Source organism: Puma concolor, chromosome B4 (genome assembly GCF_028749965.1).
Source record: "Puma concolor isolate L17-30 chromosome B4, mPumCon1.1.hap2, whole genome shotgun sequence".
Classification (NCBI taxonomy): Eukaryota; Metazoa; Chordata; class Mammalia; order Carnivora; family Felidae; genus Puma; species Puma concolor.
Window position 1 is genome coordinate 78,017,308 of NC_141673.1, and position 27,935 is coordinate 78,045,242.

Genomic DNA, 27,935 nt, shown 5'->3' on the forward strand with positions numbered 1-27,935 from the left:
TAAGATGATCTTTAAAGAGATCATCTTTAAATCCAAGATTAAGTCAATTGTTTTAAAACCATACTAGTTAGAAAAAAATTTTAAATTAGAAGCCTGGAAAGAGTTATGGTTATAATCTGAATAATGTGTGAATACTTCCATATTTGCATCCTTTTTAAAAATTTGTTTTTTTTATTATTTGAGAGACACAGAGAGAGCATGTGTGCATGCTTGGGTGGGGGAGGGGCAGAGAAAGAGTCCCAAGCAGGCTCCACACTGTCAGCACAGGGCCCGATGCTGGGCTTGAACTCTCCAACTGTGAGATCATGACCCAAGCCAAAATCAAGAATTGGATGCTTAACTGACTGAGCCACCCGGGTGCCCGGCCCCCTCCATATTTCTGTCCTTACTTGAAACATTTGCTGGTTCAAGTTACTCTTCCAGGTCTAGATTAGAAATGTCTGAAAAGCAAAGAGTATACAATTTCTTCTTGCTTATCCCGTAAATATACTAGGGATGTGCCCCTAACATCTAGAGCAACAAAGAACATTTTCTTCCTATGCAAGTAAAAACAATAAGCTTGTGGTTTTCCTACATTAAAGTCTTCAGAACGTTCTGACTCTTGAAATCACAAGAGAAAGATCAACAGAAACTACACAAGAAAAAGTGAAGTGTTTTCTCATAGAGTAGAGGAAACATCCATTAGCAGCTAAAGCTTAAAACTGTTTAACTGGTAGTGTGGGTGATCTGACTCATTGCTTTCACGAGTGCTATTAAGTAGAGTTTTAAGACAGTAGTGGAACAGGTGGTGCTTCCTCCTACTTCTGAGCCAGTCTCCCGCTTTACCTTCATCTCCTGGTGCTGGTCCAGCTGTTCCTGTTCCAGAGGGCTTTCTCCATCTTCCCGCTCTTGCACGTTTGCTTCCGCATCTGCCCTTCCTTCTTCTAGGGGGAGCCCTTGGCTGACAGTGGAGGTCCTGCAGCTACTATCAGACGCGTTTCCATCATAGTCATTTGCCGTGGGTGATGCGGGTTCTGTGGTAGTTTTCTCCTTTCCTTCTCCATTCACTAAGTTCATAGCAAGCAAGGGTTCTGAAGTTTGAATAGGAGTATCTGGGCTAAGAGTGGCCGCTTTATCCTCCTCACACTCCATCTGGTTTTGTGCTGCCATCACACCATTAGCCACACCAGTCTGTACACCCTGAGTTGGATCTGTGTCATTTCCCTGCTTCTGTGGTGGATGCTGGGAGAGGAGCTTTTGCTGAGGGGTGGTTGTCAATTTATGCCTTCCTGGTGTCCTAGGAGCATTCAGGTGCACAGCAGAATCTTTCTTCAAATCACTGTAATTTGATAATGTGCTAGAAGATAAAATACAAAAGAAGGGTGAAAACACTGGCATGGGAAAGTTCTATAAGACAGACCAGCTTATTCCAGCTGAAAGGAGGTATTTAGTGAAGACTTTCCTCTGATGGTTTTAGAAATGTGGATTAGAATAGGCGGGTATAGTTCTTAGTCTCTTGGGATACTATACACCCTTAAATAAACATTTCAATAAAGATGATAAGACTGAGCATTAGCTACAGGGTCTGGAACATTTCCTTAGGCTGTTTATCAGTACGGCTCATTTGTAAGGACAGAGATGTGAGACACATTTATAGTTAATAAAGCCATCTTTTTCCAAGATTTTACTTTCATAACATTTTATTTTTTTTTTTTTTAATTTTTATTTTTAAATTTTTTTTTTTCAACGTTTATTTATTTTTGAGACAGAGAGAGACAGAGCATGAACGGGGGAGGGGCAGAGAGAGAGGGAGACAGAGAATCGGAAACAGGCTCCAGGCTCTGAGCCATCAGCCCAGAGCCCGACGCGGGGCTCGAACTCACGGACCGTGAGATCGTGACCTGGCTGAAGTCGGACGCTTAACCGACTGCGCCACCCAGGCGCCCCGTACTTTCATAACATTTTAAAAACAAGTATAGTCAGCCCCTCAGTTTATCAACAGGTTGGAAACCAAAGGTTACTTTTGTTTGGAAAGCAGAACACATATTCTCAGAAACTTTGTCACCTGCTCTGCCATAACCTAACTTATCTCTCTGCTTCCACTCTCCACCCCTTGGAATCCATCTCTCTAGGTCAACCACGGAGGTCGAACTCTCTGAGGGCACCCTGTACACTTACAGGTAGTCTAGCATTCTGACAATGGCTCAGGATTGTGTACACACAAGCCCCTGCTAGCCCCAGCCTCATTTATTTCCATTCTCTTCCCTTGCTGTGCTCCTGCCCCTCCTGCCTCCTTGCTGCTCCCACATTCCCAACAAGCCAATGTGTGCATCTAAGGATCTCTGCAGCTGTTGTTCTCTTTGCCCAAACAACTTCCCTAAGACATTGGTATGTCTTAGGTATGGGAAGGCTGACTCCTTCCCCTCATTCAGGATTCTGCTCAGACATCACCTCCTGAATTATTCTATTATAGCACACTCTACCACCAACTACACATCTCATTTTAGTCTTCCTTAAAGCCCTTGTTATTACTTGATATTGTATATAGCTCTTAATAGTATACAATGGAACCTAACCGCCAATATATTACAATGTCCCTATAGAAATATTTGCATAACATTTTAATCTAGGATTCCAGGGAGGAAAAACATAAATCTCTGGGCTGCCGTCTTGGAGAGATTCCTATGACCTAATAAGGAGACAAAAATGAGTACAGACTAGTAGTCTGTGAGGGCGCGGAACATGCCTATCATGTTCTCTCTGTTTTACCCCCACTGCTTAGCACAGTGCTGGAAATAGGAAAGTGCTCAGTAATCAGCAATGAGTAACTGTGATTGTGATGGTGATCATGGCAGTAATTCATAACAGCGGCTAACATTTATTTTAAAGTTTTTTTTAATGTTTATTTATTTTTGAGAGAGAGAGACAGAGACAGAGAGACAGAGACAGAGACAGGGCATGAGAGGGGGAAGGACAGACAGATAGAGGGAGACACAGAATCTGAAGCAGGCTCTAGGCTCTCGGCTCTCGGCTCCGAGCTGTCAGCACAGAGCTTGATGTGGGGCCAGAACTCCGAACAGCGAGATCATGACCTGAGCCAAAGTCGGACGCCCAACTAACTGAGCCACCCAGGCACGCCCAGTGGCTAACATTTATTAAGTGCTGGAAAGTACATGGTATTCTTTACATTATTTGTTTCTACTCATAATAATTGAAAACAGGACCCCAAAATAGGGAAATTGAAGCTTGGACACTTACATAACATGGTGGCATCACATGGCTAAGAAATGATAAAGCTAGAGTCCAAACCGTAAAGTCTGACTCTAAATTCCATGGTCTTAACCCCACATTGTAACACACTAGAACATGAAAGATGGAGTGAGAAGCAAGTGAGCAGGCTGCATATAAAATGTGGGAATAAAGTCCAGAGGTGGCCTCTTCCCCAGAGCAGACCGACGTTACAGGGTAGAGGACACAGCAACACGGTTCATGGACAGTGCTGAGATGTGCATTTCCTTCTCCCTTCATTCTACTCCTCCTGGACACTGCTGATCTGGACTGGAGAATGGAACAGAGAACAACAACAGACCGCAATAAGGTAATGAGGGAGGAAAAAAAGACAAGGTAAGCTCAGCACCACAGGAAGGGAAGGAAAAATCTGGCAGGGGAAAATGTCACATATATAAAGTTGGTCGTTGTCAATATAAATAAATATCACATACTCCACCATTAATATTTGCCTTCTGGGAGAGTATACCCTTAGCCTAGACAATTTCTCAAGCAGTTTTTGGACATTTGAGTGGTATGGTCTTCCTTTTCCTGCCCACATCAGTGTCCAGAAACCCAATAGAAAAATCCCCAGCAGATCCTCTGAACCAAACTTTAGACTTGCTTGGGATTTTTGGAAAGAATAGTTAGGCATGAAAGATAAGAACTTCCTGTAATAAGTAACATGCAGGGGATATGCAGGTAGAGGTGGGATAGGGATAAGGTGGGGAGAGGTAAGTAAGGGCAGTGGTTGAGCCAATACATATATTCCTGCTGGTTTGTGGACGCCAGACCGTGCGGAAAAACAGTTGGCCTTGAAGTGCCTTAGGAAAACCAGTGTTCAGTTTCACGGAAGATGTTATTTCTTTCTATAATCCTGAAATCTTTCATAGGTTAAAAATACCAGTTTGTCTTATACCCCAAAAAACCAAAAAACCTAATAATACATACATAAATATATAAATAAGTAAATAAAATTTACATGCTCCAACGACATCCTCCAAATCACTCATCTTAATAGTGTTACCTGCATTACTGCAGAGCAAAATTCTGATTCCTAGGTAAAGTCTTAATAGGGTGGTCTAATAGTTGGTGGTCTATGATCCCACTCTTCCTGTCAGTTTACTGTGGTAACTTGGCCTGATGAATCTCTATTCCACAAAATGCCAGTCTGAGTTGTAATAACTGGGGTGAAACCTGAGAGCTACACACACTGTAGGCACATGGACATCACTCAACAGGAAATACAACTTCCATTCAAGTCCTGTAGACTCAATGCAACGCTAACCCATTCACACACTTTTAGGGCCAGTTCCTACTAGTAATACCTCACTAAGAACAGACAATCGTTTTTTAAAACTGGCAGCCGACTCTGCTACAAGTAACACCCCTTCACCAGATTTGCCAAAATGCTCACGTTACATTCTATCTACACTTAAAGCAAGTTTGCTTAAAATGTCCTAAGCCACAACATCTCTCTTTAGATACAACCTTCAAACTTTGCATCAAAAAATGACTTTGAATCTGTGAGGTTTGAAAGAGTCAAAGAAAACTGGTATTAACAGGTGGAAAAACTATGCCCATTTTGTGTATGGGCAGGAATGCAAACAGTTGGGTTACCAAAATGGTGAGAATCAGAAGGCTCAACCTGTTAATACTGACCCACTCAGGGCTTTCTTTCTTTTCTTTTCTTTTTTTTTTTTTTTAATCTTTTTATTTAAAGTTTATTTGTTTTTGAGAGAGAGAAAGACAGAGCATGAGCGGGGGAGGGCAGAGAGAGAGGAAGACACAGAATACAAAGCAGGCTCCAGGCTCCGAGCTGTCAGCACAGAGCCCGACGTGGGGTTCGAACTCACCGACCGCGAGCAAGATCATGACCTGAGCTGAAGTCGGACGCTCAACCCACTGAGCCACCCAGGTGCCCCATGGGCTTTCTAAAGCCACCCCCAGACCAGGTATGCACTACAGACAGGGGTCCGGGCTCCAGGCCTTCCTGATATTTCCTGATATTATGCAGTCACTGGATTTGGCCCTGGGAATCTGCACACGTTAAGGGTCATTCTCTGTGCTACTGAATCAACTTGCCCTGAGGAAAAAAAATTAACTGTTCTTTCCTAAATCATTCTAGTAAAGATTACTATAATTTAAGGTAGCAAAGGTATTAAAATTCCTACTTCAGAGGGAAAGATGTTGAAGTTTTAGTGTTTATGACACAAATTCCCACAATTGATTGGGAATGAAAAATGAAGACAGGCTTCTGGACTCCTTTTGTCAAGAACTTGTTACTATAGTCTCATTTTATTTTAAATGTTTATTCATTTTGAGAGAGAGAGAGAGCACAAATTGGTGGAGGGGCAGAGAGAGAGGGAGACACAGAATCCAAATCACCCTCCAGGCTCTGAGTTGTTAAGCACAGAGCCCGACATGGGGCTCAAATCCACGAACCACAAGATCATGACCTGAGCCCAAGTCAGACACTTAACCGAGTGAACCACCCAGGCACCCCAGCATTTTAAATGAGGGACGTTGTAGTTTTGCACTTGGTCACAATTTTCAGAAGATTTTTGAAGTATTTCCAAGCTATGATCCACTATATAAATAACAATACATCCTGCAAATAAATCATGAAATCACCCAGTGGGAAACCATTCCCAAGTATTACACCAGAATAAATGGAAACATTTAGCTTCAAGGATGAAAGGGAGGCTATATATGTTGCTTAATTAAATACAGACTTTTGGTGACAGATAAAATCCTTCTGACAAAATTTTTTTAAAAAACTTCTATCAGTGATGGGCATTCCAAGAAAAAGCAACTGAGGTCATATATGAGTTTATTTTTTTTTTTAAGTGAGAAATACACTTTTCACCTACTTTTTTTGAAACATTAGGACTAAAGAATATAAAATTGTATCTAATAAATGCAAAACTGAGCATGCATTTTGCTGCTGGCAATATCTCCTCCTTACAAAGGAGGGAAGAGAGGGGACTAGGGACTGTTAAATAAAGTGGGTCAGAAAGAAGGCCACAGAGATGGCACAGGCCGGCAGAAACTACATGCACAAACATACAAAGTGAGAAACAAAGAGACAGAGGCAACCTCCTGCTCTTCCGACCCAGACATCTAGCCACAAACAGAAGGATGCAATGGAGTAACCCAGAGTGACACAGGCAAATACAAAGGAAATGAGAGAGTGTATCTATTGATCTATACAGCACACAGCATGATAAAAAAGCTTCTGGCACAGAGTGCTACACACCGGTCATATACAGAAAATGGTAATTCATATTAGGGCAAGTTTAAATATTTTTAAAATTTACTCTTTCCAAAAGCCTACCAAACCCAGTAGAATAAAATACTTCTGAATTACAGAATCTATTACTCTATCATCTTAAAATGAAACAAACAGCTTTTCTCTCCCCACGTCCTTTTCCCATTGTATATTAGCTCTTACCTGCCTCCTTCAAAGCGACTGATGAGATCAGATACCTTGCTGGGTTTTTCTTTTGAGACACAAGAAGCAGAGGCAGGTTTAACTTCCTCCATCCTTGGTTTTGCACTAGATAAAGCTTTATGCCTGGGAGTTTGGTGTATATTAGACGAAGGTGGATTCTGCAGATGTAATGGCTTTGGAGGCACTGTAGACAAAAAATGAAAAGAATTGAATATTTCACTAAGATGTGTTCCACAGCAAACATATTTCATATCTCATGCAAAAATCTTCAGCATTATCAAGCTTCTGTAAAGGGGTCTATCAAATCTGTATTGAATCTTAATCAACAGACTTCCAACTATCTTAGACATTCGCTGTGTCCTGTGGAAATCCCATCTCCAAGAATCAAGTGGTTCTTTTAATTTTAGGTCATTTTAAATATGGCTTTATTAAACATCTAAGGATCTATATATTTCTATGACCTTCCCAAACCTATTAGAGATAACACAGCAGTTATTTATCTAAACAGAGAAAAGAAAGTACTAAGTTTGAAACTAATTCCCAGGGATACACTGCTTGCTACAAAACAGATTTTCTAACAACAGAGTGATAAGTAATATACCAGAATCCAAAGCTAGTAAATTAGACATAAAAGCCAACAAAACAACATCAAACAACAGTAATTACTGTAGCATCTTCCCATTTAACAAAAACTCCTTATCTCATTTGATCTTAGAGGAAATCTTTCGCATCACAGTCCTTTGAGGTAGGTAGCGTTATTCACCTCTTATCAGAGTGGTTAAGTGATTGGCCTGGAGGAATAAGGCTGATCTGATTCCATGACTGGTACCCAGACTCTAGCTCCTTCCTCCTCCAGCACTGCTCCTCATCACACATCCAGCAAAAGGGGGTGATAGGAGTTCTACTAGTATTGTCTGCTATGTTAATTGTTGGCTTGTATTAATACACCACAGATTCGTTGCTTACTACTAAGCCCTTCCCTCAGTTAACAGATCATTTCCTGAAATACTAAAATCCACAGAATTTCTCTTAACAGATGAGGAATTCTGTAGATGAGAAAATATAATATGCCATAAGTGCTTTACCAGTATAGGAATTACTTCAGTTTTGAAAATCAATATACTTTGCCTCTTAGATTAACATTCTGGGCAAAGGATTATAGAACATGTATGTATTTTTCTATAACTGGTTCTAACAAATTAAATAAAATCTTTTTTTTTCTTTTTTTAAACCCTTCTCCTAACTTCCAAAAGAAGGGAGGAGAATCATGTCTCCTAATTACATGCCACATTTTCCCCCAGCTGGTTATCCTGGTTTTTAGTCATCTCATTTCTTCTATAAACTCGGCTAGCTGACAGTTGCCTGATGCTCACTGGCCCAGATGTCATCATTTCTATGCCAGTTATCAATTCTTTCCGAGAAGAAGAAGAAGAAAAACATATCACAATGAACTAGAGGAGGAATAATTAATTCACCTCATTCCCTTTTGAGGCAAGAAGAAAATCCCGATTAAAAAAATGATATGCTTCTTTTATATGGAAATGGAATTATTTTCCAAGATCTGCTCAGTGGGGATGGTTAAATATAGTACCCATTGAAAAAGAAGGGACTTAAATAAGTGTGACATTTGTCAATTTTAAGGAAAAATTTCCTGTGTAGAATATATACCAAAATAGCAAAGTAGGACAAGATCCCACCAAAAAAGCAGTTTTAATATCAGAAATAATTTCAACATTCCTAATTAGAATATTCAAAAAAGGGAATGAATATGTTATTTATAGCCCGGTAAAAATGGTTATATAAACATTGTTATGAAATTCTTGTAACTCATCCATCCAGAGTTTACTCAGTGAACATTACTTACTTATTACATATCAGACTCTCTTAGATGCTTAGAAAACTCAAATAAGATGATACATACCTAAATAAGTGTGACATTTGTCAATTTTAAGGAAAAATTTCCTGTGGAGATATATACATATCAGGCATTTTCCTGTCTCAACTATGCCTATCTCTTAAACTGTTTCGGAGGATAGTGTACTTTTTCTCCAAAGTGTTTATAATAAATTATTATGATTAGGTAGTCAAACAGTATCGCACCAACCAGAAATAAAACAGTAAGTATATTAGAGATATAAAGCTTTCTCTTTCACAAGATTGGCATTCTGTGAGGGTAAGAAACAAGTTTATTTTGATCACAAATATATTCACAGTAACCACATGCACAGTGCTTGGCAAATTTGTGGAATACACGAAGGAACAAATTAGTGTCATCAAGGAGTTCATCATCTAGTGAGGAAACAGCTTAGCAATGTTGGGAAAGGTGGGCATTGGGGTGTTTTAGAAGCACAGAGGAGGCATCTATCTCAGCAAAGGGAGACAACCCAAATGGAAAATAAAGTAAATATGCACATCTTAAATAAAAGAGTACAAATGTTACAGGTATATGACAAAAATCTCAAGATGATACATGAATGGCTAACGCGTCAGAAACACGGTCCTAGGGGGAAATTATGTGTATTTTGGTCAAAAACTGTAACTGATGTAAAAATGACTGTCTTTCCCTCCCCCACCTCCTCTCTCATCATTTCTCATCTTTCTTTTCCCCAACTTCCAAATGCTCTCTGGACATCTCCTCGGTGTTCTATCAGCACCTCCACTTCAATCCTGAAACTTAAATTACTACTTCTTCCCGCTGTAGCCCAAGGGATGTAAAGTAATAAAAACAGTGTTCAACCTCGCTAATAATTAGGGAAGTATTCTACTTCAGCACCATCAAGTTAACCAAAAAATTTAAATCTGACAATACCAACTGTCAGTGAGGGAATCAGACAATATGAAATCTCACACATTCTGGGAGGGAGTATAAATTTACAGAACCATTAAGAACTTGACATTTCCAAGGGCGTCTGGGTGGCTCAGTCGGTTAAGCGTCCGACTTCAGCTCAGGTCATATCTCACAGTCTGTGAGTTCGAGCCCCGCGTCAGGCTCTGTGCTGACAGCTCAGAGCCTGGAGCCCGTTTCAGATTCTGTGCCTCCCTCTCTCTCTGCCCCTCCCCTGTTCATGGTCTGTCTCTCTCTGTCTCAAAAATAAATAAACGTTAATAAAAAAAAAAAATTAAAAAAAAAGAACTTGACATTTCCAAAATATATATCCTACAGCAATTCTTACATATCTATACAGAGCTTTAAAAATTTTTAAATTAATTCAGTATTACTGAATACGTATTAAGTTCTATCCACTTGATCTTATCAATGAGCAAAGGAAATGAAACAAAAATGTCCAATAAGTAAACCATATATGAGAAGGTGGTGAGAGCTAAGAAAGAAGGGGGAGGGCTCAGAACAAGATTAAAGGGATCTGGAATATGGTAGGAAGTGCAGATTGCAGTATTAAGTAGGGCATTCAAAGGGGGCCTCTTTGAAAGGTGCAGATTTGAAGAAGACTGGAAGTTGGGGGAGTTACCTTGGGAAGAGCATGCCATCAAGTATAGAACAAGCTAGAGATAATGGAAGCCAATGTGACCGAAGTCAAAGCAGCAAACAGGCAAGAGTAGGTACTGAGGTCAGAGGGAGGGCATGATAATGTAGAATCTTGGGGAACCCTGTAAGAATAGTGACTTTGAGTGAAATGAGAAGTCGCCACAGACTTCTGTGAAGACAAATAACATGACAGGACTTCTGTCCAACTGTGTCACTCTGGCTGCAATGTTGACAATGCAGAGAAACAGGGTAGAAGCAGGGAGAAGGGTCAGGAGAGTACTGTGGAAATTCAGCCAAGAGCCAAGAGTACTTAGAAGAAGGCAGTGAGGAACGTTGGTTTCCAGGTATGTTTTAAAAGCAGACTTCCTGGGACACCTGGGTGGCTCAGGCAGTTAAGCTTCGGACCCTTGACATTGGCTTAGGTCATGTTCTCACAGTTGTCAAGCCCTGTGTGGGGCTCTGTGCTGAGTGTGGAGCCTGCTTGGGATTCTCTCTCCCTCTCTCACTTTCTGCCCCTCCCTTGCTCATGCTCTCTCTCTCTCTCAAATAAACTTAAAAAATAAATAAATAAAAGTAGACTTCCTGGAAGAATAAATGTGAGGTATGAGAGAAAGAGAGAGGAATCAAGGATGACTCTGGAGACCTTCAGCCTGAACCACTGGAAGGATGGAATTTTCATCAAGGGACAAAACAGGTAAAGCAATTTTTGGAGGGAAGATCAGCAGTCCAGTTATGGACATGATAAGTTTGACATTATCTAGTTGACTATAAATAAAATGGGCTTATTACAGCCAATTTTACAGACCATAAGTACAATAAAACAATTTACTTAACAATTTCCAACCATCCAGGGGCGCCTGGGTGGCTCAGTCGGTTGAGCATCCCACTTCGGCTCAAGTCATGATCTCGTGGCTTTTGAGTTCGAGCCTCGTGTTGGGCTATGTGCTGGCAGCTCGGAGCCTGGAGCCTGCTTTGGATTCTGTATCTCCCTCTCTCTGCCCCTCCCATGCTCACACTCTGTCTCTCAAAAATAAATAAACATTAAAAAAAATCCAACCATCCAAAATAATTACTGAACATGAAAAAAAACCCCAAATTAACAGTTTAAATTTGGGGATTACCAGAGGATTTGGTTACTCTTATTTTACTTACTATGAAAAACAATAGTTGGCTTTTTTTTTTTTCTAAAGTAAACCCTACGCTTAACATGGGGCTTGAGGGGCGCCTGAGTGGCTCAGTTGGTTAAGTGTCTGACTTCAACTCAGGTCATGATCTTGTGGTTTGCGGGTTCGAGCCCTGCGTCGGGCTCTGTGCTGACAGCTCGGAGCCTGATGCCTGCTTTGGATATTGTGTCTCCTTCTCTCTATGCTCCTTCCCCATTTGTGCTCTGTCTTTCAAAAATAAATAAACATTAAAAAAAAAATGGGCTCAAACTCATGACCCTGAGATCAAGTGTCGCATGTTCTACCAACTGAACCAGCCAGGCGTCCTATATAGCTGGCTATTTTTAATGCATTATACATTTATAACATATTATACTTTAAAAATGCGACATTACACATAGAATGCTTTACTTTAAGAGCAAATGGAATAGGTTTGAGCACTTTACATTTACTTAAATTATTTAGGCAATAATGTTTCAAAGTTCATGATACTTTTTAAACATTAAGGTTTAATGATTGACAAGTGATAATATGTAGGCTCTATCAAAATAATTAACTATGGAGAATGTTGTGGATCAAAGCTCCTAAGAGAAAAAGAACTATTAGCTTTAATTGCTAAGGAAGTTATTTTGAGTTATGTCTAGCATGGCAGGAAATAGGCCAATATTAAAAGTGGTAAGCAAGAATAAAGACTTATGTTGGAAGTTGCTCAGTAATTTATTTGTTTGACTGGTAGGATTGGTATGAAGTGAATAAACCATTGTTTTCCAAGGCTTTAGGGTATTTCTGAGGCTGAGGCAAAATAAGCCCTAACTATTGAAGGAATCCATTTCAAAAGCTACAGGCTCTTACTTACATTCAAATGTAAGCTTATCTCATCTAAAATTTAGCACTTTTATTGTTTTAAAAACCGTAATTCTTCAAAAATACTTGTTGGTATTTAATTGATATAATGACATGCAACATTATTTTAATTTCAGGTGTATAATATGATCCAATATTTGTATTATTGCCAAAGGATCACCAAAGTCTAATTAACATCCATCACCACACAGTTAACATTTTTTTTTTTTTACGTGATGAGAACTTTGAAGATCTCTTCTCTTAGCAATTTTCAAATATACAAAATCCAGTATTATTAACTATAATCACCAAGCTGTACACTATATCCCCATGACTGACTTACTAGTAAACACAAAAATAGAAACCTGATATTGTTCCAGACACGTTAGTATATAATCACCATGAATAAATGTATTTAATATTGTGCTTCCTTTTAAATATCACTAAAATTGGGGCGCCTGGGTGGTTCAGTCAGTTGAGCGTCCCACTTCGGCTCAGGTCATGATCTCATGGCTTTTGAGTTCGAGCCCAGTGTTGGGCTCTGTGCTGGCAGCTCGGAGCCTGAAGCCTGCTTCGGATTCTGTGTCTCCCTCTCTCTCTGCCCCTCCCCTGCTCACACACTCTCTCTCTCTCTCTCTCTCTCTCTCAAAAATAAAAATTAAAAAAATTTAAAAATAAATAAAATAAATATCACTAAAATAGCTATGATATTATTAGCACTCCACATGAGGAAAAAAAAACCACATTTATTTATGAGCTCTTTTGAAGATCCAGATCAGAGTTTCTCAAACTACTGACATTTCATAGCTGATAATTCTTTGTTTTGAGGGGGCTGGCCTGTGCATTGTAAGACGCTGAACAGCATCCCTAGCCTCTGCCCACTAGCTGCCATTAGAAACTCCCACAAATGGTGTCAAGCAAAAAATTCTCTAGACAATACCAAGTATGGGCAGTGGGGTGGGGTGGGATGGAGTGGGTGGGCTGGGGTGCGGGGTGGGGCTGCAAAATTGTCTCCAGTTGAGAACACTTATCTAAAATAAGAATTTTCAGGGCCCTTGGGTGGCTCAGTCAGTTGAGTGGTGACTCTTGACTTCGGCTCAGGTCGTGATCTCACGGTGCTGAGAAGTCCTGAGATCGGTCCTGAGACTGAGACTCGCTGTTTAAGATTCTCTCTCCCTCTCCCTCTGTCCCTCCCCCCACTCATGTGTGCACTCTCTCTCAAGAAAGAAATAAGCATCTTCAATTAAATTAAAATTACATAATGGAGCTTAAAGCGTCAGTAGGCTCACCATTCACGATTTGCAATTAAGTGGGAATAAAGATATCAGTGTGATAATCTCTTGATGTGTGCAGGAAGTCCCCATGATATCCCTTTGCTTTCTCCCCTTCAGTTATCCAAATATTCTTAAGAGTTTGGAGAAATTAAAAGTAAGCTTCTCTCCACTAGAGGGTGGAGAACACTTTCATTTGGTCAATAAGTAGTCCCCAATCTCTTTGGCAGCTGATCTGACAATACCAAGATGTAGCCTTCTCTCCTGAATGTTTTTCTCTATATGGCACACATTCTTCCAAGTCTTAAGCAAAGAACAGCAGAAACAAAATAGAGGAAACGTGGTAATGGAGCAGGGAGCCAATTCAACAAGTGTTGCTCAAGGCCTGCTCTGCTATGGAGGGACTGGCAGTACAAAGGCAGAAGAAAACTAAGATGGACGAATGAAACATATTCTAGGTCAGACTGCAGTGAATGCGAAAACATAACATACGTTGGAGGAAACACAAAATATCAAGGGTTAGGGTGGGGTTAAAATTTTAGCTGGGGAACTAGGGAAGGGCCAAACAATGAGTGAGAGTACTTTTAAAGTATAATGTTCTCTAAAGTCATTTATTTAAAATCTGAAAATAGTCCCTATAGTTATATAAAATTATATTTATTAACCCATATTCAAAACAGGAAGTAAATATGTATTTAAATATCAAAATACTGACTTCTATTAAACTTTCATTAAGCTACAAACAGCAAAGGCAAGCTCAAGTGTTGTCTCCCTAAAGAATATGATTATTTTGGCACATAGCTCAGGAAGGACACTTGTGTAATTTATCTCAATGAACTACGAAAAACAATGAAGTAATGCATCTTCCCAAAAAAGACTTTATTAAATAATGAAATTCCTGTTGTGATCTGGGCAATTACATAAAACTGAATTGCATTCATTTTTTATAGTCTTACCTCATTTGATCTTTGTCAGCTGAGGTCTAATGAGCAAGAGGGAACCTTGTATTTTGTCAATAAAATAGCTTAAATCATGCTCAAAAAAATGTCTATGTTCATATTCATATGAATTAAATAGGGAGAGATATGGCCAAAATAAAAGGCTATAAACTCATGAATGGACCATTCATCTGAAGCACCAATTATTTGACCTTACTTGACAGTCATACTTGATACGACTACAAATACAGCTACCAGTGAGAACAAAAAGGAAAACGTCCCATAATCTGGAAGATAAGCCCCTTTTAAAGGTCTCTTTCAGAAATCCTAAAAACATAAGAACTTTAAAGAGTAACAGTCACTCTTTTATGATAGATTCTCTATAACACTTTTTTCCTTGCAAGAACAGGAAAGAGACCAAAGTTAATACAACATAAATCAAAATGCTCAGCATTTGGTATAAATAAAAATTTATTCGGAAGAAACTACACATTAAATCATAGTAGAGCTTAGCTTTGTGTTAACGTTTCCAAAGGCCTTACTGTGTACCATCAAAACTGTAATTTTGTGCTTCTCACAGTTAATACCTGGTTCACCAGAAATTTATTGCTAAAAGGAAATGGTTCCTGAACAAAATATTCAAAGATTTCCACCATTGTAATTGTTTCCTCCCCTTGTTGGCTGCTCAATTCCTGAATGGATGAGCCATTTATTTCAATTTCTGTGAAGCCTTTTCAAGCCCCAGTTCCTGAACAGTAGAAAATCACATTTACTAAGTATGTTAAGCACGGTTTTACAATGATCTGTTTCACAGATCCTCTGAAATCTAGCAAGGCATACTGACTTTCTGACAGCACTCATTCATTTGTCACACATTTATTATGCAAATAGTAAGTTAGGCCCTGTACGAGGTCAAGCATAATACATGAAGTGTCCCTGTAAGGGACAGTAATTCCAGCAATGAGAAAAGAACCCTAAGAGAAAAAATGTATAAGGTGTTTTAGGAGCAGAACAAATACCCAACTCTGCCTGAGACTCATTTTTTTTCCCCTGAAAAAAATAAATGCACCCAATTCCTCCCATTGAAAGCTTAAAACTCTTTCTTAGTCATTATCATTCTTCTGGATAGCCTTCATCAATGAACAAAACACCCAATCTAATTAAAAAAGAAAAAGAAAAAGAAAAAACAACCCACCAGCATACCTTGTGGCTTTGGACTTGCAGCTGAGTGTTTTGCTGGCGTTTTTCCATTTATTCCCTGAGCCTCTTCATCAGATACATTCTGATCAACCCGTGGGGTTGTGCTGCTTTTCACACAAGGTGGAACTAGAGTGATCTTTGGACAGGTACTGATGCCTGGGAGAGTTGAAAAAGAAAGGACAGGTAAATACAGAGGTGGAGCACAGCTATGTCACATGACCTAAATTCCTTTTTATCCCGTAAAACAAAAAAACAATCACAGTTACAAGACTAAGCATAGAAATATTTTTCCCATGTGTACTGGCCTTGACAGAATTTCTTGGGAAAGATCTCATTCCATGTGTTGAGAAACCTCGGTAATGCACGCTGACAGAGATCGAGCCCCTTCCTCCCCCACCACACACACACTCCCTCTCTTCCTCCCTCCCTTCCTTTCAAGGCCACAGAAAGGGCAGAATGCAGCTGCTACTGGTGAAGGAGAAGACAGGAGGGCCCCAGCATTAATCTGCTGAAAGCTTTCCTTTCCAGCAGCCAGTCACCAGTCATTGAGTGACTCTCAAGAACAAAGCAGGAAAGCACCAACATGACAGCTGACCTAACGACTCTAGAAGAACGGCTCGATGAATAAAGAAAAAATACATATACCCTTCCCTCACTCACTAGTTTACCAGAGTCCAGCTCTACATCTGTAAGCTAATACCCATGTTTTCAACAAAAGGATTATACCGATTATACTGTCATATTTATAGCTCAAAACTCTAAAATGTCGATACTGAAAGGCATCATGAGACCAAGATGTAGAAAAATAGATCAACTTTCTGAGTCCTGATTTAAGAAGTTAATTGTTAAGTTTCAGAGACTTTTTAAGAAATCGTGTGCCAGAGCTTTCTCTTTATACTACTCAAACTTTCCTTCCTTCTAGTTGACATAGTGATATTAACAATAGACTAGACCCTGCTTAGGAGAAAATACAATTTCTACCAGGGAGATCATGATCCATTTAAGAAACTATCATTGGTTTAAAAACAGAGTTTCATTTTTACAGAATCCAAATAACTAAAAAGAAAACTAGGAGAGATAAAAAGCCTTAATTATTCAAAACAAGAAAAGCTAATAAAACCCAATCAACTTTTTACTGAGTAAAAAAATTCCCTTTTATTTCAATTGATTATTATACAGTATTGATTAAAATCTGCACATACTACTGCTTTATTTTCTGCATTCTCCTTGAAATTTATCTTGGTAAAATAAGTTTTAGAAGATATTAACAGTTTTAAGTATTGTCAAGAAGTTTTAGAGACCCAGTGCTGAAACAAATTAAGTGGGTTTTCATCAGACCCCCTTCTGCTAAAATGAGCTGCTGGCTGGATTAAACATTCTTTAGCCAAACAGAAGGCTTTGAATGCAAGATCTAGAGATTCTTTGACAGCATATAACTGCAATTGTGAACAGAAGAAATAAAAGGTTGAATCTTTAAATGTGTGAGCCTATCTACTTTTTTAGAAGAACTGGGTGAAGTAGGCAAAGTCTATCTCTAAAATCTGTAGCATGACATCCAACCACTTAGTCTTTTAGGAGCATTGGGATGTTGGTTCCACAGTGATCTCAAGGATGGTTTGGTGGTTCTAAAGTCCACCTTCTGGGGTCTGGAAGTGTGGCCTTGGGACAAAAGAGTGAAAAGCCAGAGCTTAGCTCCAAATCAGAGGCAGAAACTGTAACGCAATTGTAAAATGAGGCACTGAAAGAATGTGATCTATAGCAACAAATCTATAAAAAGAAGGCAGTTAATGGGTTAAATGAGGAAAGGGGGGTATACTGAATCTTTGAAAAATAGATCAACACTGTTACATATTAAAAGATGACACCACTTTAATAATTAGCCTATTTAGAAACAAAAAATGTCTTGAATAAATAATAACTTGAAATTAAAAACTAGGCAATTTCCTGAGAGCAGACTTTCAGGGCATGATGTGTTTTATGCAGGTGTCATATTTATTAGAGAAGATTTCCCACGAATGTGCCAAAATGCCTGCAGTAAGAGATCAGCTACATATTCTATTTTCTTATAAATCCATTAAAGTCATGTTTATAACATTTTTTTTTTTGCCAGTGGCAAAAAATCTACAGCCAGAAACTTGATTTTAGATCATTGTTTAATACCAGTCTACAAACTTCAGCCACTATCACAAAGTATGAAAATATGGTTAAAGACACAGAAAACACATTTTTAAAGGGTTAAGGGGGGGGCGGAAAGGGCAATGACAAATAGGCAACAGAGACTAGTTGTGGCTGCAAAGCCAAAAATATTTATAGTCTGGCCCCTTACAGGAAAAGTTTGCTGACCACTGCTCTAAGTCAGACACATCATGGTAAAGAAAATGTGCCATAAAAAAGGACCATTTTATTAAATTGCTCATCTTCTGACACTTTGGAATAGCAATACAAAAGAAGACTTTTGAGTGTCTATGACGCACTCAGCCTACTCACATTTGGAGACAGTTCTTATTTGGGTGCCAATTGCACAATACAGAACTGAAACCAAAATTGTAACCAGGTGGTCCACCCATTCAAGAAATTTTATATCAACTTTTAGATTCCAATTTACCAAGAAGGTGACCAAACAGTTAATCTTGGGCACAGATACAACTAGTTTACGTTATGTTAGTGCGGGGGGAAAGTGTCCTATTTAAATAATGTCTCCTCCTGAGTATTGGTAATCCAGTTTCAACCACTGGTCCTACCCATTTTGCATTCCTCTTTGGGTTACTAATTTACGCTTGCTGGGTCATATCTTCTGTAAGGAATGTCTAGACATAGGCTAACTGCAAAAGGCTTCAGATATTCTCAATCCAGCCTCATCTTTACAATAAGGCTCCCTGTTCCAACTGGAGAGGTTGCCACTACAGCTTAAGTTTATCTGTCTTCTTTTGTATCATACTTGTGAGTGGCAGAATGACTAGTTAGGGTGACTTTGTCTCCTATTTGCAAAATTTTGTTCTAAGCTGTTATACTTTGCCAAATCATTCTTGAGTGGCTTTTTCACATCTTACTCTTTGGCTATCCATTCCAAAGCAAATTCCACTCAGTTCTCTGATTCTTCATGCCTGATCTCTTGCCATAGTACCACTCATGCCCCCAGACCACATTGTTATGACTTTGCTATGGCCTTGTCTACACGGCCTCAACCATTCATAACATCTCTTCCAACTGCACCAAATCTCTAGTCCGTAAAAGCTCAATGGACTTCACTCCTTGAGACAAGAGGATCTCTTGGATTTAAGAGGACAGAAGCAGTTTTACAGGGATGACAAATTTTTTAGGAGTACACTATACAGAGTGAAGAGATACCTCAAAAAAACTTAATTTGAAATATTCTTAGACTTACAGGGAGCTACACTCAGGTTCCTAAAGTTAGCATCTATTACAACACATTTATAAAAACAAGTCTTATAAAGACAAATTTTTCCACTAATACCCTTTCTGTTACAGGATCTGATCCAAAATATCACATTGCATTTAGTTTTCATTGTTTCCTTACTGCACCCCAACCTGAGTTACTCAGTCTTTGCTGGTTTTATAGAGCATTAGCACTTTTGAAGAGTAACAGTCAAGTGTTTTGTACAATGCCCCTCAAATTGAAATTCTCTAATGTTGTCTCATGATTACATTGGGTTTATGGGTTTGAGGGCAGGACATCACAGAGGCAATGTGCCCATCTGTAAACAGTATTACATCACTGCATGTTATCAATGTGACTATCACATTTGATACTAACTTTGGTCCCTGGGAAAGGTGGTGTCTGCCAGGTTTCTCCACTGGAAAATATTATAAGACTTTTTTTAAAATTTATTTTGAGAGAAACAGAGAGAGAGCGAGAGACAGACAGAGAGAGAGAGCTCGTGAGCGTGAGCAGGGGAGGGGCAGAGAGAGAGAGAATTCCAAGCAGGCTCCAAGTTCTGTCAGCACAGAGCCTGACATAGGGCTCAGACTCATGAAATGAGAGATCATGACCTGAGCCAAAATCAAGAGTCAGATGCTTAACCAACTGAGCCACCCAAGCACCCCATAAGACGTTTTTCAACAGTGTTTTCCTATTATCCTTTCAAAAACTCCCCATTTGTCCCATTAGTTCGAGGAAGAGTCATTATCTCCCATGTGTTACCTAAAATGCCTAGTTTAAGAGATCAATTAGTTTTTTGTTTTTTATTTATTTATTTTTTTAATAAAACTCATGGTTTACAACTCTTTTGCCAAGGGGAACAAATTCACTGTTAGGAAATTTATTTTAGAAAACTATTTGTTTCCCAAACTTCTGGAGCTCCATAATAAACTCTCCAGAAAAATGATAAGCAAACCACAAAGGATCTTAGAAAAGAAAATATGATCAACAGTTTCAGAAATTTCCTTGGACCTAGGAATTCTACCTTTAGGAATTTAATGTACGGAAATCGTCCTGAATGTGTAAAAGTATATGTACATGAATAGTCAACGCAACATTATGGAAAATATACATAGTTGTTAAAAACAGAAAAAGAAAAATAAGATTGGGAAGATCTCTAATTAGTATTTATTATTAAATAAAAGACAAATATTATAGAAAAATATGTATAGTAGGATCCCCATTAAAAATGAAGATACGGGGGCACCTAGGTGCTCAGTCGGTTAAGCATCTGACTCTCAGTTTCAGTTCAGGTCATGATCCCCTAAGTTCGTGAGTCTGAGCCCCACATCAGGCTCTGCACTGACAGCACAGAGCTGCTTGGGATTCTCTCTCTCCCTGTCTCTCTGCCCCTCCCTCACTCATATTCTCTCTCTCTCTCTCTCTCTCTCTCTAATTTTATTTTTTTTGAGAGAAAGAGAGAGAACGCAAGTGGAGAAGGGACAGAGAGAGGGGTGGACAGGGAGAGAGAGAATTCCAAGCAGGCTCTACACCACCAGTGCAGAGCCCAATGAGGGCCTTGAACTCGTGAAATGCGAGATCATGACCCAAGCTGAAGTCAGAAGCTTAACCAACTGAGCCATCCAGGTGCCCCCAAAATAAATAAACCTACACACACACACACACACACACAAATGTGTCTAAATGCATTAGAGAGGGATGTTAGTAACATGGCAAACTTAATTTCGGGAACTGAGAGTAGGAAGAGAGGATGAATAGGAACTTTCATGTTTTGCTGTCTGTACAACTGAATCATTTAAACGTTTTATAATGAAACTGTGCTTATACATTACTTACATAAAAGAGAAAATCTATGAAAGTTACCAAATATGTGTATTAAAGATTGTTTAAAAACATATCCTTTATGTTTCCATACCTATGTTCACAGCAAGATTATTCTAATAGCTAAAGTATGGAAGCAACTCATTGACAGATGGACAAATATACATGCAATGGAGTATTATTCACTCTTAAAAAGGAAGGAAATCCTGATACATGCCACAACATGGATATCTTGAAGCTATTATGCTAAGTGAAATAAATTAGTTTAAAAAACACAAATATTGTCTGGTTCCACATATCTGAGTTACATAGTCAAAATCAGACAGAAAGTAGTGTGGTGGTTGCCAGGGGTTGAGGAGATGGGAGAATGGAAGTTACTATTTAAATTCTTAAAAAGTATTTATTTTTGAGAGGCAGGGAGAGACAGAGTACAAGCAGGGAGGGGCAGAGATGGAGAGGGAGACAAAGAATCCGAAGCAGGCTCCAGGCTCTGAGCTGTCAGCACAGAGCCTGATGCAGGGCTCAAACTTAAAAACCGCGAAATCATGACCTAAGCTGAAGTCAGATGCTTAACCTACTAAGCCACACAGGTGCCCTGGAAAGTTACTATTTAATGAGTACAGTGTTTCATTATAAGATGAAGAGTTCTGTGGCTGGATGGTGGCCATGGTATCACTGCACTTAATGCCAACAAACTATATGCTTACAATGGTTAAGGTGGTAAATTTTATGTATTTTTTAAAAATAATTTTAAAAGCTTTTAATTTAAAAAGTTTATCACTTGCTTAACAAAGAAAAGGTGAAGAAATATTAATACATTCAAGTTGCCTACTTCACATCTCTAGTGTGTCTAAGAGCTAGCTCACACTCCACATACCCAAATCTGACATCCTCACCTCTCAACACTCACCCCAAACCACTGTCTTCACAGTCTTCTCCACATCAGCTAATGGCAGTTTCACCTTTGCTTAGGCCAAAAAGCTTGGAAGCATTCTCAAGTCCTCTTTTTCTCTCTTGTTCAACATCTTATCCATCAAGAAATTCTGCCAACTCCACCATCTACCATCACCATTCCAAGGCTACTATTCTGGCCTAACTTACCATAAACTTCAACTGGATGAGAGCAAGACCCTCCAACCTGGTCTCCCTACTCCTACCCTTTTCCCCAGTATAGTCATACTTTCAAACAGGACCAGCGAGAGATCCCTTTTAAAAACCAAATCAGATCATATCACTCCTATGCTAAAAATTCTCCAATGGCTCTATATCTCACACAGGATAAAAATGCATCTCCTTACAAGGGCTGACAAGCACTACATGATCTGGTCTCAGTCCCTTTACCACTGACCTCATTGCTAGTATTGTCCCCTTGCTCATTCTATGACAGTCATACTGGTTCCATGCTGTTCTTCAAACAGGCCAAGTACACCTTTGGTCTAGCTACTCTCTGCTGCAATGCTTTCCCCGCCATGATAATTGCTGGCTAATTGCTTTGTCTTCTTCATATTTTGGCTCAAATTTTTTTTTGTCAATATGTACTATACTGACCATTCTCTTTAGTGTAACTGCTACTCTTATTAGCTGTACAGTTTTTGTCCCCCATAGCACTTATCACCTTCTAAAAGCCCACATTACTGAGGAAGGCAGTTTAAGATGTCAGCATAGGAAGACCTGAACTCATCTCCCACACAACAAATTTACAGCCAACTGTGAAATAACTCCCCCTGAAAAAGACCTGAAAACTAGCTGAACATCTCCTCTACAGTAACGGATAATTAGGCCACATCAATACAGGTAGGAGAAGCAGAGATGGGTCTCACCAAACACCCTTCCCCTGTCGTGGCAACTCACGACTGGGAAGGATGTCACAAATACGGAGTTTCTCCTTGTGGAGCAACATGATGTGCCTCACATCAGGCACTTCAATCCTTGGGACCTACACCAGAGAGATGAGGAGCTTTCAAAGTTAAGTGGCTTTGAAAAACAACAGGGCTTACATCCAGAAGAACATAGGGCTATAGGAAATGGAGATTCCACTCTTAAAGGGCTTGCCTGCAGACTCACTCACCCTGAGACCCAGCACAAAAGCAGCAGTTTGAAAAGCACCTAGACCATATATGAATGAGATTCACTTGGTAATCTTAGACTATCTGCCAAAGGGTTGTTAGGACTCTCTCTAGGGACAGATGCACTGGTGGGTGCCATTTCTGTACTCCCCTCAAACCTGCTTAGAACAGGTAGGTACACCCCAAACAGGGATGCCCCCTGAGCACCTGGCTCAGGTGACAGAGATGATTGTGTTTCTGGTCCTAGCAGGTCTGAAACATTGGAGTGACAGTTCTTGGTGGGCTACTACCTCTAGAACACTGCAGAGATAGCAGTCCAAAACACAACCTTGTGTGAAAAAGGATTATTTACTTGCCCTGGAGCTTCAGTTGGATGGGTACTACATACCTAAAGGACATGCCATCCTCTCAGGGAATGTAGGCCAGGGAACATTACCTTTTTGTCCTCCCTTGGCCTTGCCATAGCGCACCTGTTCCTCCCAGAAATGACCACATTGCCTGGTCTGGAGGCCAGCAGGGTTTAGGATTATGGTCCCGCAAGACTGTATATATTTGCATATCTTAAAAGCTGCTGCCTGAGGGTTAAGTTTTCAATTAGCTTGAAACTGGGGCTGACTGAGATCCCACATTCTGTAAGACTCAAAAGGCTAGCGACTCCCTCAACAACTGTAGCCTATCAGGAATAAATCACATTGCTTAGGCAATCACAAAATTTTGAGAGATAACAAAGGGTAAGGTTACCAATAAAGTTCATCATCTATACAGGCCACTCATCCAAGACTGAGAGGGATAGGTGTTTCACCTAATACACAGAAATGAAAAGAGTCAAGCAAAATGGGAAGACAAAGGAATATGTTCCAAATGAAAGTACAAGATATGCCCCTTCCCCCCCCCAAAACCACTTAATAAAAAAGAGAGAAGTGATTTACCTGATAAAGAGTTCAAAGTAATGGCCATGGATAAACACATTAGAACTTTAAAAAAGAGTTCAAAATATAAGTAGCAAACAGAAGTCATAGATCTGAAGAATAACAAATAACAATCACAGAACTGAAAAATACACCAGAGAGGTTCAACAGCAAAGTAGATGAAACAGAAGAAAGAATCAGTGATCTGGAAGACAGAGCAATGAAACCTCACCCAAACAGAGCAGCAAAAAGAAAAACTTTAAAAATTGGAGATAGCTCAAGAAACTTATGGAACAAGCAGATTAACATTCTCATTATAGATGTTCCAGAGGAGAGAGAAAGGGTCAGAAAACTTTCCTGAAGAAATAATGGCTGAAAACTTCCCTAACCTGGGGAAGAAAATAGACATCTGGATCTAGAAAGCACAAAGAATTCCCCCCTGCCAAAAAAAACAAAAGAAAACAAAAAACAAGCCCAAAGAGACCCACACAAAGACACATTATAATTAAAATGTCAAAAGTTAAATAAAGAATCTTAAAAGCAGCACAGCAAGAGAAAATATAACTTGTTATATATACAGGAACACCCATAAGACTATTAGCAGATTTCTCAGCAGACAGTTTACAGGCTAGAAGGGAGTGGCATCATATATTCAAACTGCTGAGAGGAAAAAACTTCCAACCAAGAAAACTCTATTCAGGATTTAAGGAGAGATAAAGAGCTTTCAGACAAACAAAAGCTAACAGAGTTCACCACCACTAAATTGGCCGTACTAAAAATGTTAAAGGAACTTTAAGCTGAAAAGAAAGTACACTAATTAGTAAGAAGAAAAGAATAAAAACCTCACCAGTATAGGTAAATATGGCAAAGGTAGTGGATTAATCATTTATAAGGCTAGTATGAATTTAAAAGGTAAAAGTAGTGAAAATAATGATAGCTATAATGATTAGTTAAGGGATACACAAAATAAAAAGATGTAAAATGGGACATTAGAAATATAAACATGGGGGGCAGGGACTAAAAATGCGGTTTTAGAATGCATTCACAAACCTAACTTCTTATCAATTTAAAATGGACTGTTAGGGGCGCCTGGGTGGCGCAGTCGGTTAGGCGTCCAACTTCAGCCAGGTCACGATCTCACGGTCCGTGAGTTCGAGCCCCGCGTCAGGCTCTGGGCTGATGGCTCAGAGCCTGGAGCCTGTTTCCGATTCTGTGTCTCTCTCTCTCTCTGCCCCTCCCCCATTCATGCTCTGTCTCTCTCTGTCCCAAAAAATAAATAAACGTTGAAAAAAAAATAAATAAATAAAATAAAATAAAATGGACTGTTATATGTGAGCATCATGGCAACCACAAAGCCAAAACCTACAGCAGACCTACAAAAGATAATGAAAAAGGAAATCTAAGCATAATACTATAGAAAGTCATAAGAGAATAAAGTCATAAACCAAAGAGAAAACATTCCCAAACTCATTATGAGGCCAGCATAACCCTGATACCAAAACCAGACAATGACAACACACACACACACACACACACACACACACACACACACAATTGGCTAATATCCCTGACGAACAGAGACGCAAAAATCCCCAACAAAAATGATAGCAAACTGAATTCAACAATACATTAAAAGGATCATACATCATAATCAAGTGGGATATATCCAGGGATGCAAGGATTGTTCAACACCTGCAAAACAATCAATGTGATAATGCGATATAGCACATAACAAAATGAAAGCTTAAGTCACCGTGATAATCTTAATAGATACAGAAAAGGCATTTAACAAAATTCAACATCTATTTATGATAAAAACTATCAACAAAGTGGGTATAGATGGAACGTATCTCAATAGAATAAAGGCTGTATATGACAAGCCCAGAAGTAACATCATACTCAATGCAGAAAAGTTAAAAAAGCTTTTCTTTAAGATCAGGTACAAGACACATATGCCCAATCTTGCCAGTTTTATTGAACACAGTATTGGAAGTCCTAGCCAGAGGAATTAGGCAGGAAAAAGAAATAAGACATCCAAATTGGAAAGGAAGAAGTAAAACTGTCACTATTTGGAAACATGATATCATATACATAAAACCCTGACAGCTTCCCAAAAACTGTTAGAATAAACAAGTTAATACACAAAAATCTGTTATATTTTTATATAGCAACACCAAACTACAGAAAAACTAAGAAAACAATCCCATTTACAATTGCATCAAAAAATAAAATAGTAGTAAGCTTAACCAAGGAAGTGAAAGACTTGTTCACTGAAAACTATAAAGCACTGATGAAAGAAACTGAAAAAGACACAAATAGATGGAAAGTTATTCTGTGTTTGTAGATTAAGCAAATTAATAGTTAAAATGTCCATTCTACCCCAAATAATCTACAGAGTCAATGCAATTCCTATCAAAATTACAACGGTATTTCTCACAGAACAATCGGGGTGCCTGGGTGGCTCAGTTGTTAAGCATCTGACTCTTGATTTCAGCTCAGGTCGTGTGCTCATGGTTTGTGAGTCTGAGTCCCTCATCTGGCTCTGTACCAATGGTGTGGAGCCTGCTTGGGATTCGCTCTCTGTCCCCTGCCTCAAAATAAATAAATGAACTTAAAAGAAAGAAAGAACAACCAATTCTAAAATTTGTATGGAACCAAAAGAGATCCTGAAGATGTCAAAGCCATCTTGAAAAAGAACAAAAATGGAGGCATCCCCTTTCCTGATTTCAAAGTATATTACAAAGCTCTAAGAATCATAACAGGATGGTATTGCACAGAAACAAAACACACGGATCAATTGAATGGCATGGAGAGCCCAAAACTAAACTCATACATATACTGTCAATTAATTTATTACAATGGAACCAAGAATGAGGAAGGACAGCCTCTTCAATAAATGGTCTTGGGAAAACTAGACAGCCACATGCAAAAGAATGAAATCAAACTGCTTTCTTATACCATATGCTAAAATGAACTCAAAGTGGATTAAACCTGAAACTATAAAACTCCTGAAAGAAAACATAGGTGGTAAGCTCCTTGACATAGGTCTTAGCAACAATTTGGCTTTTTTGGGTTGTATTCAGTTTTGTTTTTTGGATCTGACACCAAAGGCAATGGCAACAAAAGCTAAAATAAACAAATAGGACTACATCAAATTAAAGGCTTCAGCACAGTGAAGGAAACCATCAACAAAAATTTAAAAAGCAACCTACTTGAATGGCATACTAATTGTTATTTAAAAAAATGAAATCTTGCCATTTGTGACAACATGGATGGACCTTGAGGGTATTACACTAAATGAAATGAGTCAGACAAAGACAGATACCATATGACTTCACTTATCTGTGGAATCTAATAAACAAAATACTTGAGCAAACAAAATTCAAAGATACAGAGAACAGGGTGGGATAAAAGGGTAAAGAGATTCAAGAGGTACAAACTTCGGCTCTAAAAGAAGTCATGGGAATGCAATGGTACAGCACGGTGACTACAGGCAATAATGTATTGCAAACTTGAAGATAAGAAAGTAAATCTCAAAAGTTCTCATCACAAGAAAAAAGCTGTAACTTTGGTGAGGTATGGTAACTAGACTGACTATGGTGATCATTTTGTAATGTATACAAATGTTCAGTCCTCATGTTGTACACCTGAAACTAATATATTGTTATATATCAATTATACTTCAATTAAATTAAATTAAATCAGTACAACATTTATTTTGTTTGTTTATTGTCTGTGTCTCCTGCTTAGACTGTAAGCTGTGAGAAGGCACTGACATTTGTTCGGATGTATCCCAGGAACATCACCTGCCACACAATAGATGCTCAATAAATAGTTTTAAACAAATGAGCTCTCGAGACCTGAGGCAAGTTTCTCTTCATTTGCCTACATTCTTAGTTTCTAATTCAAGAGAGATATTTTCTAAATTCCAACAATAAGTAGATACGTAGCTGTTTTAGAGCCCATGCAAAATTCAAAACATTTCCATTCTTACCTCAACTTTTAAACATTGAAGGTCATTTCTACACAAATTCTAAATACCGGGGCGCCTGAGTGGCCCAGTCGGTTAAGCATCAGACTTCAGCGCAGGTCACCATCTCACGGTTCATGAGAGCCTGCTTTGGATCCTATGTCTCCCCCT

At 39.0% G+C, this 27,935-nt stretch overlaps 1 protein-coding gene across 12 annotated transcripts in view; it reads right to left on the minus strand.

The window, feature by feature from the left end:
* FGD4 (FYVE, RhoGEF and PH domain containing 4) overlaps positions 1 to 27,935 on the minus strand; it is a 243,681-nt gene that overhangs the window by 85,337 nt on the left and 130,409 nt on the right. For 11 of the 12 annotated variants that reach the window (XM_086713673.1, XM_086713675.1, XM_086713684.1 and 8 more), the window contains 3 exons: positions 15,603 to 15,755; positions 6,701 to 6,884; positions 826 to 1,336 (listed from right to left, as the gene is read on the minus strand). In XM_086713673.1, coding sequence (XP_086569799.1) covers positions 826 to 1,336; positions 6,701 to 6,884; positions 15,603 to 15,755 — 848 coding nt within the window. Of the gene's footprint in view, positions 1 to 825; positions 1,337 to 6,700; positions 6,885 to 15,594; positions 15,756 to 27,935 lie in introns of all 12 variants that reach the window. The other variant, XM_086713683.1, reaches the window with a different exon arrangement.